The sequence below is a fragment of the Trachemys scripta genome, chromosome 10 (assembly GCF_013100865.1).
Source record: "Trachemys scripta elegans isolate TJP31775 chromosome 10, CAS_Tse_1.0, whole genome shotgun sequence".
In the NCBI taxonomy this organism is placed as follows: domain Eukaryota; kingdom Metazoa; phylum Chordata; order Testudines; family Emydidae; genus Trachemys; species Trachemys scripta.
Genome location: NC_048307.1, coordinates 60,239,839 through 60,255,962, shown reverse-complemented (window position 1 = coordinate 60,255,962; position 16,124 = coordinate 60,239,839). Strand labels below are relative to the sequence as shown.

At 36.7% G+C, this 16,124-nt stretch overlaps 1 protein-coding gene across 9 annotated transcripts in view; it reads right to left on the bottom strand.

Moving 5' to 3' along the window:
• ZNF280D (zinc finger protein 280D) overlaps nucleotides 1-16,124 on the bottom strand; it is an 85,718-nt gene that overhangs the window by 24,262 nt on the left and 45,332 nt on the right. For all 9 annotated transcript variants that reach the window (XR_004647308.1, XR_004647305.1, XR_004647304.1 and 6 more), the window contains 10 exons: nucleotides 15,599-15,828; nucleotides 11,440-11,597; nucleotides 10,805-10,905; nucleotides 10,547-10,693; nucleotides 9,702-9,836; nucleotides 8,079-8,332; nucleotides 6,639-6,779; nucleotides 4,597-4,659; nucleotides 3,825-3,943; nucleotides 1,302-1,338 (listed from right to left, as the gene is read on the bottom strand). Coding sequence is in view for 4 of the 9 variants with exons in the window: in XM_034782813.1 (XP_034638704.1) it covers nucleotides 1,302-1,338; nucleotides 3,825-3,943; nucleotides 4,597-4,659; nucleotides 6,639-6,779; nucleotides 8,079-8,332; nucleotides 9,702-9,836; nucleotides 10,547-10,693; nucleotides 10,805-10,905; nucleotides 11,440-11,597; nucleotides 15,599-15,828 (1,385 nt within the window). In the remaining 5 variants the exon portion in view is untranslated. The remainder of the gene's footprint in view (nucleotides 1-1,301; nucleotides 1,339-3,824; nucleotides 3,944-4,596; nucleotides 4,660-6,638; nucleotides 6,780-8,078; nucleotides 8,333-9,701; nucleotides 9,837-10,546; nucleotides 10,694-10,804; nucleotides 10,906-11,439; nucleotides 11,598-15,598; nucleotides 15,829-16,124) is intronic.

Here is a 16,124-nt window from a genome sequence, read left to right as displayed (position 1 = left end):
CACACACACACACACACACACACACACACACACACAGAGGAAATATATGTTATAACTGAATTTTAGCTTTATTTTGTATTTGAAAACCTATAAAAATGTATTTATTGTGATTATTTCCAGAAACAGGGAATGAGCATCATACCCTACCAGAGCATGGGAATTTTTTTTTTTTAAATTACAAATGTATACAGCATCTTGTATACCAAATTACACTCAAACAAAGGCAGCCACTTTGATCAAAAAAGTGTCATGTCTCACACACACTGGTTCTTCAGACTAATGTCTACACTACTCAACGTGTCCAACTATTGGCCAGCTTCCAGAAGGCTGGCGTTAATATTATTAGTATTATAGGAGCTTTTGTGATGGCGCTGTTAAACAATAATAGAATAACAACAGAATAATAATAGAACAATAATAGAATACCATGTAAGTTCAACTTTCATGATAAAGAGATTGCACTACAGTACTTGTATGAGGTGAATTGAAAAATACTATTTCTTTTATAATTTCTACAGTGCAAGTATTTGTAATAAAAATGATAATATAAAGTGAGCATTGTACACTTTGTATTCTGTATTGTAATAGAAATCAATATATTTGAAAATGTAGAAAAACATCCAAAAATATTTAATAAATTTCCATTGGTATTCTATTGTTTAACAGTGAGATTAATCAAGATTAATTTTTTTAATCGCGATTAGTTTTTTGAGTTAATCACGTGAGTTAACTGTGATTAATCAACAACCCTAAAAAAAGTAATTTTTTTTTTCTTTGCACACCTAAGAAAATCAGTGACAAAAGCACACACCTTCATCATATAAATTACCTCAGGTTCATTCTAAATGTCCTATAACTAAATCCTCATTTGTTTAGTTCAGATAAAACCACAATCTTCACTGTAACCCAACAAAGAACATTAAAGATTCATTAAACAGTGTTGATAATAGAAATGGGTTCAAGCAGGGTTCAGATTCAGATTAGTTTAGGTTTAAGTTCAGGATTGATCAGTGCCAAAATCTCTCAGATAATCTAATAATTTTTGCAAAATTGGACAAAAATCTTGAAAGCAGTATTCATTAGAGATTTTGTCTAAGGCCAAACCATACCTGGATAATAGGTCCTCTCCAGTTAGGATACAACCCAGAACTAAAACTATGCAGACAAGCAGAGAGCTAGGAATATTTATCCACGCTCCTCAAATATGAAGGAGCTCATATTCATAGTGCAACTTTTGATCATATCTAGTTATACAAATTAAGTTAACTACATTTTAGAGGTTAACAAAAATAAAAACTTACTCAGAAATGTGTTCAGCAGCAGGGCAAGCTAGGGAAACTGGAATTAAAAATAAAGAATTAATTCTACATTAAAAAATACACCTTGAAATATCATCATGAAAGATCATCCATTTCATCCTTACCCATAACAATTTTACATTCAACCAGAACACTTTGTCCAAGCCATGGGTACTAGGGTAGCTCCCCAATACTACAACCTTTTCATTGTCCATCTTGAAGAAGAATTACTGGACAAACGTACCTCAAAACTAGTGATATACTTGAAATATATCAATGGTATTTTCATCCTCTGGACAGATGACCTAAACTCCCTCACTGATTTCCACCACAACTTTAATAACCCCTATCCATCCATTAAACTCTATCTAAAACACTTCCACACTAGCATCAACTTCCTGGACACCATGATCAGCTTCAACGTTGGAACTCTACAGACAATTTATAAAAAAAACAAACCTTGATCACCACACCTACTTTCATAGATCCAGTAACCACCTCAAACACACCAAGATATCAGTTATTGACAGCCAGGCACTCAAATACCACAGAATACAGTAGAAAAAAGTCTGGGATATACACCTTAACACACCTAAAAACTCCCCCAACCTTTCCAAGCTCATCATCAGAAGCAAGCTCCCCAGAGACCAGGACATACCAACTCCAAGCACCACCAGACCCTGCCAGCATAACAGATGCAAAATCTGTAAACATATCCCCATTGCTAGGATGATCAACACCTCCCACAACACACCTTTCCAGATCCATGGGTCCTACATATGCCTATCACAACATGCGGCGTACATCATCCAGTGCACTAAATGCCCAACAATAACTTCATGAATGAAAGCAGACAATCACTACATTCCCGAGTGAACTCACTCAGAAAAATGATAAGACAAAAACACCATATCATTTGTGTGTAAACACTTTTCACAAAATGATCTCTCTGTGGATGAGAACTGAGGTCAGCTATAAAGTACTCCTGGGGGAATTCTGCACCACTGCACATGCGCAGAATTTATGTCCCTTGCAGATTTCTTTGCTTCCCCACAGAAAAATGACTTTTTGATGGGAAGCATGTTACCCTCCCCAGCATTACATTTTGGGGGCCCAGGGCAGCCAGCAGAAAGGTAAATCACTGCGGGGCAGAAGGCAGGACTGGGGAAGACCTGGCTAGTGGCTCCTACCGTGCATCAGTCTCTGCTGTTGGTCCCGGCTGGGCAGGGGAGGACAGGACTTCCTCTTCCCTTGCACAGCATCCATGGCTGGGTCAGACCCACCCCCAGATTTCGCCCCTGGCTGAAGGAATCTCTGAAAACTCCCACCCCCACCCCCCACTTACTGCACCCATCACTCCCCAGCTGCAGGGGGAGGGATTCCTGTACAGGCAGCTGCTCCCCCATCCGCCCAACTCCTGTGCATACCCAGACCCTCCCACCGAGCCTCAACCCCCTGCACTCAGAAGCCCACCACCCGATGAGCCCCACTGCCCCTGCACCTGGACCACCCCACCGAGCCCCAACTGGACCCCCCACACCCAGACCCCCCCCCCCCGCTGAGCCCCAACCTTCACCTGGACCCTCTGCAGAGTCCCATTACCATTGTATCCAGAACCCCCCTCAAGAAGCCCCTATGTATCCAGATCCCCCCTGCACCTGGATCCCCCACTGAGCTGCCCACACCCAGATTGCCCCACACAGAACCCTCTTGATCCACACTTGGATCCTGCTTTGCTGAGTCTGCCTGCACACACCTGGTGCACCTAGCACAGAGTGTAGGGCCCTGGGGTGTTTCTGGGGCAGGCCCGGTCCTTGCACTGTGTCAGGGTTGGGTGCAGCCTCATTGCTGAGTCCGTGTCCCGGGAGGAGCTGCACCATGATCTCCCACCTCTGTGCAGCCAGCGTGCTCCCCAATGCCATGCTGGAGCCTCCACATTTATTTGAAAAATAAAATGTGCAGAATTTTGCAGAATTTTAAAATACATGTGCAGAATTTTAATTTTTTTGGCACAGAATGCCTTCAGGATTAACAAAGGAAACGTGCACAACACCTTCAAAAGATGAGCCTTGGAGCTTAAATTCATAACTTTGCTAAAAGCTAAAAATCATGGACCGAAGAAAGGCACTGGCTTTATGGCTTATTACAACAATCTATAACCCACTAACCACACCCCCATTCTCCTCCATTACTGGAAAGGAGTTAATGGACCACTTCACCTTGAACAACACATATTTCAAGGGACTAACTATTTACGCTAAACAATCTGTTCCACCTTGTATTTAGCTATGACACTCTGAATACATTTCAAAGACATGAAGAAGAGCTACATGTAAGCTTGAATGCTTGTCACTGTCACCAACAAAAGTTGGTCCAATAAATGATATCACTTCACCCAACTTATCATGAAAGATTAGCATTCATTTTGGGATGTAACTCCACAAGAACCACCAATATTGTGGTAGACTAAAATACTATATTATTAATATTCAATATATAAAAATAAAATATATTACATGTACTTACCATTCTCTATAATAACTTGACAAGTATGAGTATGTCTTTCACTCAAATGTGTGGCCATCTTATCTAAGCCAGAAACATCAGTTAGGAAATCACAATTAAGACACACTACAGTAACACCCCTAAAAAGGAAGAGAAAAAAGAAAAAAAAAAAGGTAAAAAGAGTGAGTAGTACAAGGCTATGAAAGATTGTCTTCTACTTGTGGCATATAAAGTTTGAGACTATGTGAAGATCCAATGAAAATAAAATGTACATGTATGTAATGTTTATGTAAATCATCATCATTTTTTGTGCACTTAAGTATTTATTATTTGCATTAAGGTAGCATGTCATATACCAGGACCCCACTGTGCTCAGCACTGTAAAAACGTAATAAAAAGAAAGTCATAAAAGTATTATCCATTATTAGCACTTTTACTTGAGCATTCCAAGCATCATAGATAACAGGTGTGTGAGAGGAAGTTCTTCTTTTGAAAATTTGGCAGGGATGGGGAATAAGGGTGGAAGAAACATGTAGACAGTTGCTTTATTTATCTGCAGCTACATTAAACATTATTAGTTCTCCCACAAGCAGCTTCACTTCCCCTGCATAAACATTTTCACTTCCATGCTACTTCCAACTTGTGGCAACCCACAAGATCAAGAGTTCCAAAGTTTGAACCTCAAATACAGGCCTTATATATAATATCAACTAAGCGACTAGACAGGTATAAGAGTGTATATTAAAAAAAGAATGAAACAAAGAATAATTTGCAACTGAAAATAAGAGTTTACCTCAGTTCTTCTGAATGCTTCTTATAGATCCAAAATCTTTTACTTGGACGAGAACTATGAAAACTACAGAGAAGAAAATATAATTTACACTATTTTTCTATATAGAGGGCAAGTCTTTCTGAGTGTAGTACTCCACATAACTACACTGTAAATGGTACTGCAAGTTGCCTGTTGCAAGACATGAAAATAAAGGCCTTTTATTGTCTGTCCATGTACTAGTCTAAGGTAGTAAATTTGGTACATAAAGAGTTTACAGGTTCAAGCATCTCATTCCCTGTTCAAAATACTGAAATACTACACCAACATCTTTAAAACATCACTAGTTGTTATATATTTTTAGGATTAGACTACCAGTTAAATAAGTATGTCTTTATCCTTTTCCGTTTAGTAAACTTTTAAGTACTTTCGGAGGAATGTGATTTTTGGAGAAAACATTTCAGTCATGATTAGCTGAAGTACTATGAAGTTTAATTTTCAGGATACAATCACTTACTATTATAATATGGCAATAGCATTGCATTGTCTTTGAATAAGTAGTTTGAATTTTTGTGTTTGGACATAAATAAGTAGTAAGTCATTTCTGAAAATAGATAAAACAGCCTGAGAATATATTCTCAACTTCTAAAGGTTTAACTATTATTTTGATGTTTTACAGTAATTACAATAAGCTATATGTTTGTTCTCAGTATCAGTATTTCAGTTTGCTCCAGCTCCACTATGTTTTGGAAACAAGGCATCATTTATGGACTATACTCAATAGGTTTACACAACAGCTTAATAAATGTGCGTATGTGAGATCTGTCTTAATATATAAGACAAACTAAAGCCACAAGATAGCTATACAGCAGCTGGTTGCTAACATAGAAGGTTCTCCTATTAACTAACTAGAAACCAGCAAGTTTGTAACACGATACATCACTTCATCCAAAAACTCAAATGGACACTGACACCACAACATGTCTGTGTGTGTAGGTAGGCACAGGCATGTCTACATACATACACACAAAATGCTAAAACATTAAGATTGCAAAGTCAAGCACTCAGTTAGAAAATGCCAGAATTTAAAGTTGCCTAGGCAACCTTAACTCATTCTGATTGTGCGTATGCATTATATAGTCCTTAATTATATGATCACATTTTTTTCACAGGACCCCTGCCTCATTCAGTGCACTTGCTCATTTAATGAGCAGCTATTCAACATTTTGATTTACCCTCATTGTATGTGAGGTCCCATACCTTATTTACTGCACCACTATTCAAACACTCCACTAAATACAGAATTATTAATTTTCTCATGGGCTTTTCTATCACGATCATCACTGCAGTATCTGACTATTTCACAAACATCAATGAATTTATCTTCACATTACCCCTGTGAGATAAGGCAGTATTATTTTACAGATGCAGAACTGAGGCACAGAGAGAATAGGGTCAAAAAAGTATCCATTAATTTTGGGTGGCCAATTTTAGACACTTACAGCCTGATTTTTCAGAGAACGTCTCATTATATAGCACTGCGTACGTTTAAAGCACAGATCCCATAGACTTTAGTTGTAATTGTGACTGAACTGCCCTTCTACAATTCAAACATTAGGGTCTCAAGGTGGGTGGCTAGAAAATGAGGAAAAAATTATTACTGATCACCTCTGAAAAATTTGGTTTAAGTTACTTGCCCAGCCTCACATAAGAATTCTGTGGCAGAGATAGAGGCAGGGATAGAACCCAGTTCTCCAGGGTGTCATTTCATTGCCTCAACCACGAAATCATTGTTTCTCTTCCTGCAATACCACGCCTCACTCTATACGCAGGGTCCTGCTTATAGTCTGAGTTGTTTTTTTATAGCAAGTACCAGTGCAGTGGATTTAGCCACACATCTGTCATTAACATTGCTTTGAAAATCTAAGCCTATAGTTTTCCTCAGTCCTATGAAACAAATACAAGATACAACTCACAGAAACAGTTAACATAAATTATATATAGGTTAAAGAAAAATATTTTATAATAACCATGTCTATAATTATAAAAATTTGAACAGTTCTCACCTCATCATATGATTCACATAGGCTTTGCTACAGCTAGTATTGTATCTGCATAAGCTGCAATGGACATATGCTGGAAAGTGACTTGCAAAATCTTTTATTTCTGAGTAACATTCAATGCATTTATGAACTCCCAAACGATACCTAATAGTAATACAAATGAACCAAATACTGTTAGTGTTAATACATTAAGGGGACATAATATATTTAAAAGGTCTTATTTTAAAGCCTCAACAGCATTGGTTTGACTAGTAAAAAGAGGGTCTTTTTAACAATGTGTTGACTGACTAATGATTTTAAACACCACTTAGTACCCAGCGTAGACAGTTTAACACCTTTTAAAAATGTTAGCTGGTCATGGTAGAGCCTATATACAAAGTACTGTTTAAATTCATATTAGCTCATATTTCTTAAAAAACACTCAAGAGATTTCCCCCCCTCTAATTACAGTGTCATTCTGATCTTAAAACTTACTCAAAGGTTATCTGCAAAGGACTTTTAAATAAGTTATTTGCCTGTTTTTTGCTTCTCTAAGCTGTGTAGAAAAGGATTGGGGGGGGTCTCCTCTGAGATGTCTTCCCAACCCATCCACCCCCAAAATACCCCACAAACTTTACAGAAAAATTAAATGAAGAAAGTTAAGTCTGGTCCTCCCTAATTTTGTTGGAGGCCCAGTTGGATGTCCTGAAGCATATTTATTGTGAGGCTTAGTACCTCAATTGAAGAAGCAGGATTGTTAATCTTTAACAAAGGCATTCTGTATCCAAAATGTTATTCATTGAAGTTAAATAGCTATTAAAAAGTTTTATACAATCAAACTAAAGATCCTCTCTCTTCTCAATAGCTTAGCTTTCAATCTCTTGACTCTTCTGGAACAATTTCATTACATCTCCAGTCACCAGAGTGCCTTCTAGGACAGACAAGACCTGAATTCCTAATTTTAAAAATAAACAGGAAAAACAAACAAAACCTTAAAAACCCTACAAACAAAATGATTTCTTTGTAACCTCATAAAGAAGCTAAAAGGAACACAAGCACAGCTATATTTCCCTTTGCAAGTCATCTTTAGTAGACTCTACCTGGAGACTCAATATTTCAACAAAACATGATTTTGTACAGTGACCCAGTGAAAAGTCTAAATTTTGTAGGAAATTAGTACTTTTCACATCATCTGTCCTGCTCATCCATTGCCAGGAAGTCTGTTGCTAAAAAAACAAACAAATCACATGGGGAAGAATAAAGATAAAAATAATATCAAGATATTGGTATGCAAATATCAAGATACTAGCGTCTTTCTTATGAACCTGCTCTTCCTGCCAAACTCAACCATGTCACAAATCCCCTGTGTTCCAATAAGCTTTATCTTCATGAACTGATCTTTAACTACTTTTTGTAAGTATGTTCAAAATATACTTTAGAACAGTATTAACTGAAAGATTTTACCTTAGATTATGCAATGCTGTATTGGCAACTTTTTTTTTTTTTTTGCTGCTGCTGCTGCTGCTGCTAGTAAATGTGTTTTGCTTCTTCTGTATAGTTGATGATTTTAATTTTGATTTATTTGTATTAGATTTGTTGTGATTTTTAGTGTTTGTGTTTTTAGTTTTGGGAGATAATTGAAATGTGGAGGTGCTTGTGCTAAAAGATGTGGCAGATGTTCCAGATTGAAGAGGTCCAACGGAAGCTCGAATAGTAACCTAGGAACATGAAATAATATGGGCACTTTATTTTTATAACACTGTAAAAATTAATGACACCAATTAGCGAGTTATATTTAAATTTTTGAAATGCCTATTCCTATAACTTAGGCAAAGCTTTCATTTGCCTTGTATATTTTGTTCATATCCCTGTTGCATAAAACAAATAAAGCAGTTTACTGTCAGGAAAATTTTGCTTCACATGGAACACAAATATATAGAATCCTATTCAATAAGACATATGTTGAAAAATATTACTTTCAACTGACACAGAACAGAAGCTATACCCCAAGTAGTTTACTGATTTTCAGCAAAAAAGGGGGCATCCAATAGGTAACAGCAGAAAATTCTAAAGTAAGCAAGCAGAACATCTACTACTTAGTCTTCCCATTAAATCTTAGGATAATTGAGTGTGTTATCACAGAAGACTGAAGTCTGACCTGAGGGTTTACTGGGGGGAAAAGAAGTACTTCATAATTTGCAAAGCAACTATCCAATTATGAGTTCTCCTACAGGGACTGAAATGACAGTGTGGTCAAGCTGGTCAGCTTCCAACAGACCAGCTACTTCACAGACCTGCCAAGTCCACAGGTTTTCCTCATAGGACTATGGATCTCAAACCCTCTTAGAAGTTGGTATGAAAAAACCCTAATTTACAGGGAAATCTTGTGCTGATTGGCTACTTGTCACTCATTCTATTTTTTCCTTGAGGAAGGGGAACCAGGTGAGATGATGATCCACACGCTGATGAACAGCAAGGTTCCTTCAGCACATATAGCAAGAAGAGCTCTCTTTATCTCCCTTCAAACATGGGTCTGGAAAACTCTTATAGATCTCTGTGCTCAGGACAGAGTTCTAACTAGGGAGCAGCAACTTTTGCCCCCTTGCTGGCTGCTGCTCTTCCCCAACATGGCCCCATAAATTGAGAAAGGGTCAAATATTCTCAACCACTGATCACACCCTCTCTATAGTCAATATGCTGAAGCCCTCGCTTTTCTCCAAGAAAGTGAGGGGGAAAGAGAAGGCAAAAACAGGACCCTCAGCTCAGGAAAGCAGCAGGACAGACTTCTTCTAAAAAGTGGGAGTGGGGCTATTATCAATTGTGTGTGTTGGGGTGCACAGACATGTGCGGGGAAAGCACAGTCCTGTATAAATTATGAAGATGGGAGGCAGAATTAAATAATCCGCTTTGAGGGATGGTGTAAAATTGATTGCTTTGAGCAGGGAAGATTCCCTCCTTTCCCAACTCCTCGGTATCTCCCACCTAAAATCCAGTACCCCCATCTCCTCCTCTCTAAGTAGGCTCTCTCCATTTCTCCGGCCAGGTAACTTTTTCTTTTTTTCTCTTTTATATGAAGTAAAAACTTACTTTAGTTCCAGGAGGCAATCCCTCTAATTGCTTAGGTTTCCTGAATGTCCGGTGATGCTGAGTCTTGTGATCCATTTTTTCTTTGCATGTCAAAAATTGCAATCTGCACTTAGTACAACGGTATATTCCTTTTTTCTTTTAAAAATGGAAGACAATTTACAGTAAGCAGGAATCTTCTAATGAACTGAAACTGCCATCCTAGCATGTCTCAAGCAATAATGACCTAAATCTTATTTTAACAAGTCACTCTTAATAATCCTAAAACCTATAATAGTGTATAACAAACCAGAAAATGAACATGTGTACAGTGCTTTTAAATGCAAAGCAATACATAAACACGATGTATCAGTAGCATCTAGGTTACCAATTCAATGAAATTACAAATAAAAGATAACTATAATCCTGCATCTGGTTCCGCAAGAACGAGTGTGTGTTTTGTCATTGATTTCAAGAGGATGTCAGTATGACATATCTAAGCAAAGAAATGACATGTATTCTTTCATAGACTGTGCAGAGGTTTTTTAATAGATTTTTAATATTATTGCTAACACAAGTTACAAAAATAACTCCTCACACATCAATATATTGGGGAAATCTAAGAATGGAATCCAATAGTTTACTTAAAAGAATTCAAAAGAAATGGCCCAAAGTTTTATACGATAAATATTTTCTCTTATTAGTATATTTACCTCCAGTATTTTAAAAGATAAGTCTTCTCAATGGTCGCACAATCAATTAAGCTATTTTTATGTGGGAAAATGTACATTAGCATATTATTAAGTTAAGTTTTGCTTTTTTGGTCACATTTCTATATCATGAAGAGACAAAAATTAATAGCTACTTACCTGATGCCTCATATAATGATGCATGTATGGTGCTCCAATTTTAATAACTTTGAGGCAAAATGGACAAAGCAAATGTTTTGTGTTTTCATGTACAGTTCTAAAATGGGTTTCTACATCTGAAAAAGCTGATGATCTGTAATTGCACACCTAGAAATAAAAGTGTAATTTAACATCATGAGATCTTATGTTGACTTCTTTGCTGAAAATTTTCTTAAGGAAAAAAAAATAGGTGTTTTAATACTGAATACTCTGAGGTACCTGGCAAACATATGGCATTTCACCTGGCTTATGATTGTCCTTCATATGTTGCAGAAGAACTTGCTCTGTTTCAAAGGATAATTCACAGATTTTACAAATAGCTGAAAAAGAACAGAAAATAATCAAAATGTATTAATTGGAGTTTGGGGGAAGAAATAGAGTATTGTGCGTGTGTAAATTGCTATGTATATATATATACATACACATCAAGTGAAATTTACACATACAGAAGTATTAAAGTAATAAAGATGAGACAAACTGCAGATTTATTTTGCTTCTGAAACTTGCTTCAAGAGTCTGCAGTCAGGATTTCCTGGTGTGATGCACTGTCTTTTAAAATACAAGAAATCTGGCAATGGAGAGCTCAATTCTATTAATTTTTGTTGTTGTTTTTAAACCTGGACTGAAACAGTAATCTTTCAAACAACTAATCTGAACAAAAGCTGGTAACTGAACATGGTAACTAAAAGCTGATAAACTGGCTGATCAACTACTCTCTAACCTCAATACTTATTCTCCCCTTTAAACAAAAACAAAAAACAATGGTTTCCTGCATCTTTATTTGCAAGTTACAAATCAGCAAATAGCTAAAATTGTAAGAACACAATGATTAAACACAAAGAGAACAAACTTACTAGATGATTCATAAGGGGTGTGTGTGCTTTCAATGTGGCACTGCAGCTGGAAAGGTGTGGGAAACTGACGATAACAGTGCTGGCAGGTGGTGTGGCTTTCCCAACTTTCACTGCTCTGCTTCTCAAGCTCTAAATGGTGTTTCATGTGGTTCATAAACCTATTAAAGATAGAGAACAGGTGCATAAGCTAAGTTTAAACAAAAAACATACTTGACAAATTTGACATGAAGTATGTAAAGTAGAAAACACTGTTGAATAGGAGCACTTTTCAAGTGAATTGTAATGAGACTTATGGTTCTTATGATTTCTAAATTGTCAAAAATTTCATAAATGGAAGTTACAAATAAAAAAACCAAACCTTTCAACAGATTAACCGAAAGACACCCTGAATATTAAATTAAAAAGGCACTATCATCTCAAATATACTCTGCAGTATAGGGAATCTATAGTATTATGTCATATTTGCTTATAGTCATGCCAGACTATGTCAGAGGGACAAGGTGGGTGAGGTAATATCTTTTATTGGACCAACTTCTGTTGGTGAGAGAAACATACTTTCAAGTTTACACAGAGCTCTTCTTCAGATCACCTTCAGGTATGGGGGCCTGACAGTGACCTGAAGAAGAGCTCTTTGTCAGCTCGAAAGCATGTGTCTCTCATCAACAGAAGTTGGTGCAATAAAAGATATTACCTCACCCACCTTGTCTCTCTAATATCTTGGTACCAATACAACAACACTGCATATAACGATACATAGGATGCTTTCCAAATTTCAAGAAAGGACAGTCCCTGCTACAAAGAACTTATAATCTAATGAAGGGAAACGAATAAAACAAAATAAACGATCTTTACACAAGTCAACTCAATTCACTCTAAGCAGCATAGCAGAAGTGGGTTTTAAAAAGTGACTGAAACATGGACAGGGAAGAGGCCCTGCAAAGGAGCATAGGAAGACTATATCTTATATAAGGGATTCCCTCCCCACAGGCATATTGTAGGAGTCATGTCCCCGAGTATGCTGCCATGAAACCTTGTGGAGTAATGGGGGGGGGCATGTGCATGCCCCTCAAAGCCCACATTCCACAAACCAAAAAGTAAAAGTCATTCAACAGAACCATCCCATCCCCCTGAATTCCTTTCTACTTTCAGGAGCTTTATTTAGAGATCAGTTTTAAAGTACAGGGAGGAAGGTTGGCATGTTATTGTTTGTACATACAGTAGAATCTCAGAGTTATGAACACCAGAGTTACAAACTGACCAGTCAATCACACACTTCATTTGGAACCAGAAGTACACAATCAGGCAGCAGCAGACATCCCTCTTCCCCCCCCCCCCAAAAAAACAAATACAGTACAGTACTGTGTTAAACGTAAACTACTAAAAAAAGGAGGGGAGCAAAATTTTTCTTCTGCATAGTAAAGTTTAAAAGCTGTATTAAGTCAATGTTCAGAGTTAGGAACAATCTGCATTCCTGAGCTGTTCGTAACTCTGAGGTTCTACTGTACCCCCTTTTTCTTCTTTCATAGGCCTACACAAAACTCTACCGTAGGAGACTTGCTACAGGAGGCATATTGAGGAGACAAGCTAGTCACTGGGGGTGAAGTGTGCAAATGATAAAAAAAACTAGGAGAGTGGTAAATAATGACAAGAACAGGTCAGTTCTACAGAGTGAGCTAGATCACTTCGTAAGGTGGTCTCACTTGAACAATCTGTGTTTTAATACAGCCAAATGCAAGATCACATCGATAAACAAAAAAATGTAGGTCACACTTACACATAGGAGGACCGTATTTTGGAATGCCTGTCTCTGAAAAATCATCATGATGCATAACCAATTAAACATGACCTCCCAGTGTGATGTGGTTGTTAAGACCACTAACAAGATCCTTGGATGTATAAGCAGGGGAATATTGTGTAGAAATAGGTAGGTGATATTACTACTGGATAATACTTGCATGAGCCCATTACTAAAATACTGCATCTAGTTCTGGTCCACACTTGAAAATGGATGTTGACAAGATGGAAAGGGCTCAGAAAAGAGCTACAAGAACGATTCAAGGTCTGGAAAATCTGTATTACAGTAAGAGATTAAAGAAGATCAATCTATGTAGTTTATCCAAGAAAAGGTTAAGAGATGAGTTGATTATAGTCTGTAACAACATACAAGGGGAGAAGATTTCTACAGTGCTCTTTAATCTAGCAGATAAAGGCATAACAAGATCCCATGGCTGGAAACGTAAGATAGATAAATTCTGATTAGATGGTAAAATGCAAATTACAGCAAGAATTCTTAACTATTGGAAAAGCTTGCCTATGGATGTGGCAGACCCACATGTTTGATGATGGCACTAGCATGGTCTGAAACAGAGATTCCCTTCATTCCAACAGCTCATCCACAAAGTGGTAAGGGGAAATTTCTCAGGCACCAATCCAAAAGATCCTATAGAAGAGTAGCTGGGGTACAACATTAATGTCATCTGACATCATGTCCACCAGAGTCTACAGAAGGTGAAGGTTTCTGGTACTTTAGCTATGCAACTTCAGGAAATCAGCTGCATTTTTGACCAACTAGAGAGTCAATGCCAAGGCAGCACTCTTTAGACCTGTACAACAGTAATACAAATAACAAGAAGGCTTGATTGTGGTTCAGGCACTATGGTCACATAAATCAATTATTAAAACAGAAAATGTAATAAGGAATAATGAAGGGTTACAGGACAGAGTCAACAAAAGAATATTGGCAACTTCTGACTTTAACATGAATCAAGAGATAATAAGGAGAGTAGCTGTCAGCAACAGAGTGAGTTGACAGTGACAGGATACTTCCTTGACTGATCAGAATGATAACTAGGAAGAGTCTAGAGAGGCCTGAATACTGGTGATTGGAGGGCACAGCTACCAGTACCTCTGAGGACCAAGTAACTTTGAGAGCTAAGGGAATGTTTCATGATAGAAGCACAAGCCCCAAGAAGAGGAATCCATTAACTAGTGTATCTTTGTAAGAGACCCAATGTGTTCACTTAAAAGAAAATAATCTATTAAAATATTTTGTCACCAATTAAGTTTATTGGTAAGTCAAATACTGTAAACAACTAAACAAAGTATTAAATATTGTAAACTAACAATATCTTTTTAAAATGAAAATATTCTTATATGTAATACTACTTATAGACTATTTCCAAGATGAGCTAAAAGAGGCTCTTATTTTTAATAGTAAAACTATTATGCACAGAAAAAGACAAACAACTTTCTTCAACCCACATCAAATACTGTTTACAGTTTTTAAAGATAAATGAAAGGAAGGAAATGCCATAGCCAACAGCAACTATCAAATCATGAGAGCAAACCCTTTGAAGGTCTGACAGCATACAATATTTTCCAGCTGCTTAAAAAATAAATTACTAGTAGTTTTATTTGTGAGTTAGTTTTCAAGTGTGTGTAATAGCAATTTTAATGCCTGCAATTATAAGAACCTTTTGTTTTATTTAACAATATGAGTTTAATGTTATCACAAGCCTGTTCATTTTAAACTTGCAGACTATGCCCTTTGAAGGCCCAGTCCATTTTTCAGTTTTACATTCTGCTACATCAGCTTCCCTTACAGGCGTCTTATGAAAAAGAACTACGACCTTAACTGCCAAAGCAATTGTGTTACAAACTTGCCTACCTCTTGAAACAGCTTATGAAAGCTTTTTGTTGCATTTGAAAGTAAAGTTATTCCATCAAAAGAAGAGTTTTTATACTGGTTACATCACTACCAATTACTCATCGTGGACCCCTAAAGGTAACTATACTGAAATCTACTGTTAATGTCATCAATCTGGATGGCAAATTGTAAAAAGGTAATGTGTTGCTCTTTCAATTTCCATACTACCACAACCAGACTCATTAAAGCATACAATACTCTTTATCTTGGAAGTATTAAGATTAGCCATTCTAATTTGTACAAAATTTAAGTTCCAAACATACACACGTAGTGAAAAATGAATTAAGTTCTACTTTACACTGAAGTAACTTTATAGCATTAATTTTCAAATTAAGTCTTATACATAAAATGCATCTTTACAGTCCAGATACAATTGTGACTACATGACTTTTAATTTTCTTTTTGTTACTAATCTGTAGTATCTAGCAGTTACAGAAGTGAATGTTTAGATACCTTATGTTATTTTTAAGAACTTTCAAACAGCTGAAGCACTTAAAAGTTGTATGAGTCTTCTGTTCCTGTTGTACCCGCTGGACATCACCTTCATGCTTTCCATAATAAAAGTCATTAACTAACATGATCAATTTTCCTTTCTCAGATTCAGCAGTCTTACTTGGTGTATTTGAACATTCTGTTTTGGACATTCCCAGAAAGAAGTTATTTACCAAATCTGGACAACAATACTGAAAAAGAGACACAAGTCTAAGTTACCAAATTGCACTAAAAATGCTAACCTTGCTATACCTGCATTTTTATTTCCATTACTGTGGGACATGTTCTCACTTTGCTTTTACACCTATGTCTATTCTGGATGGTATCTGCTCTTGTGTTATTGCAAATACAAAAATACATAAGGATAGGATTTAGATAATTAAACACCAAGTATTTTAAAAATACCTACAAAGGGTTTTTTCTTTTATGTTAATATGACTACTATAAATCACAAGGCAGAATTACTACCTTGTTTTATATGTTGATT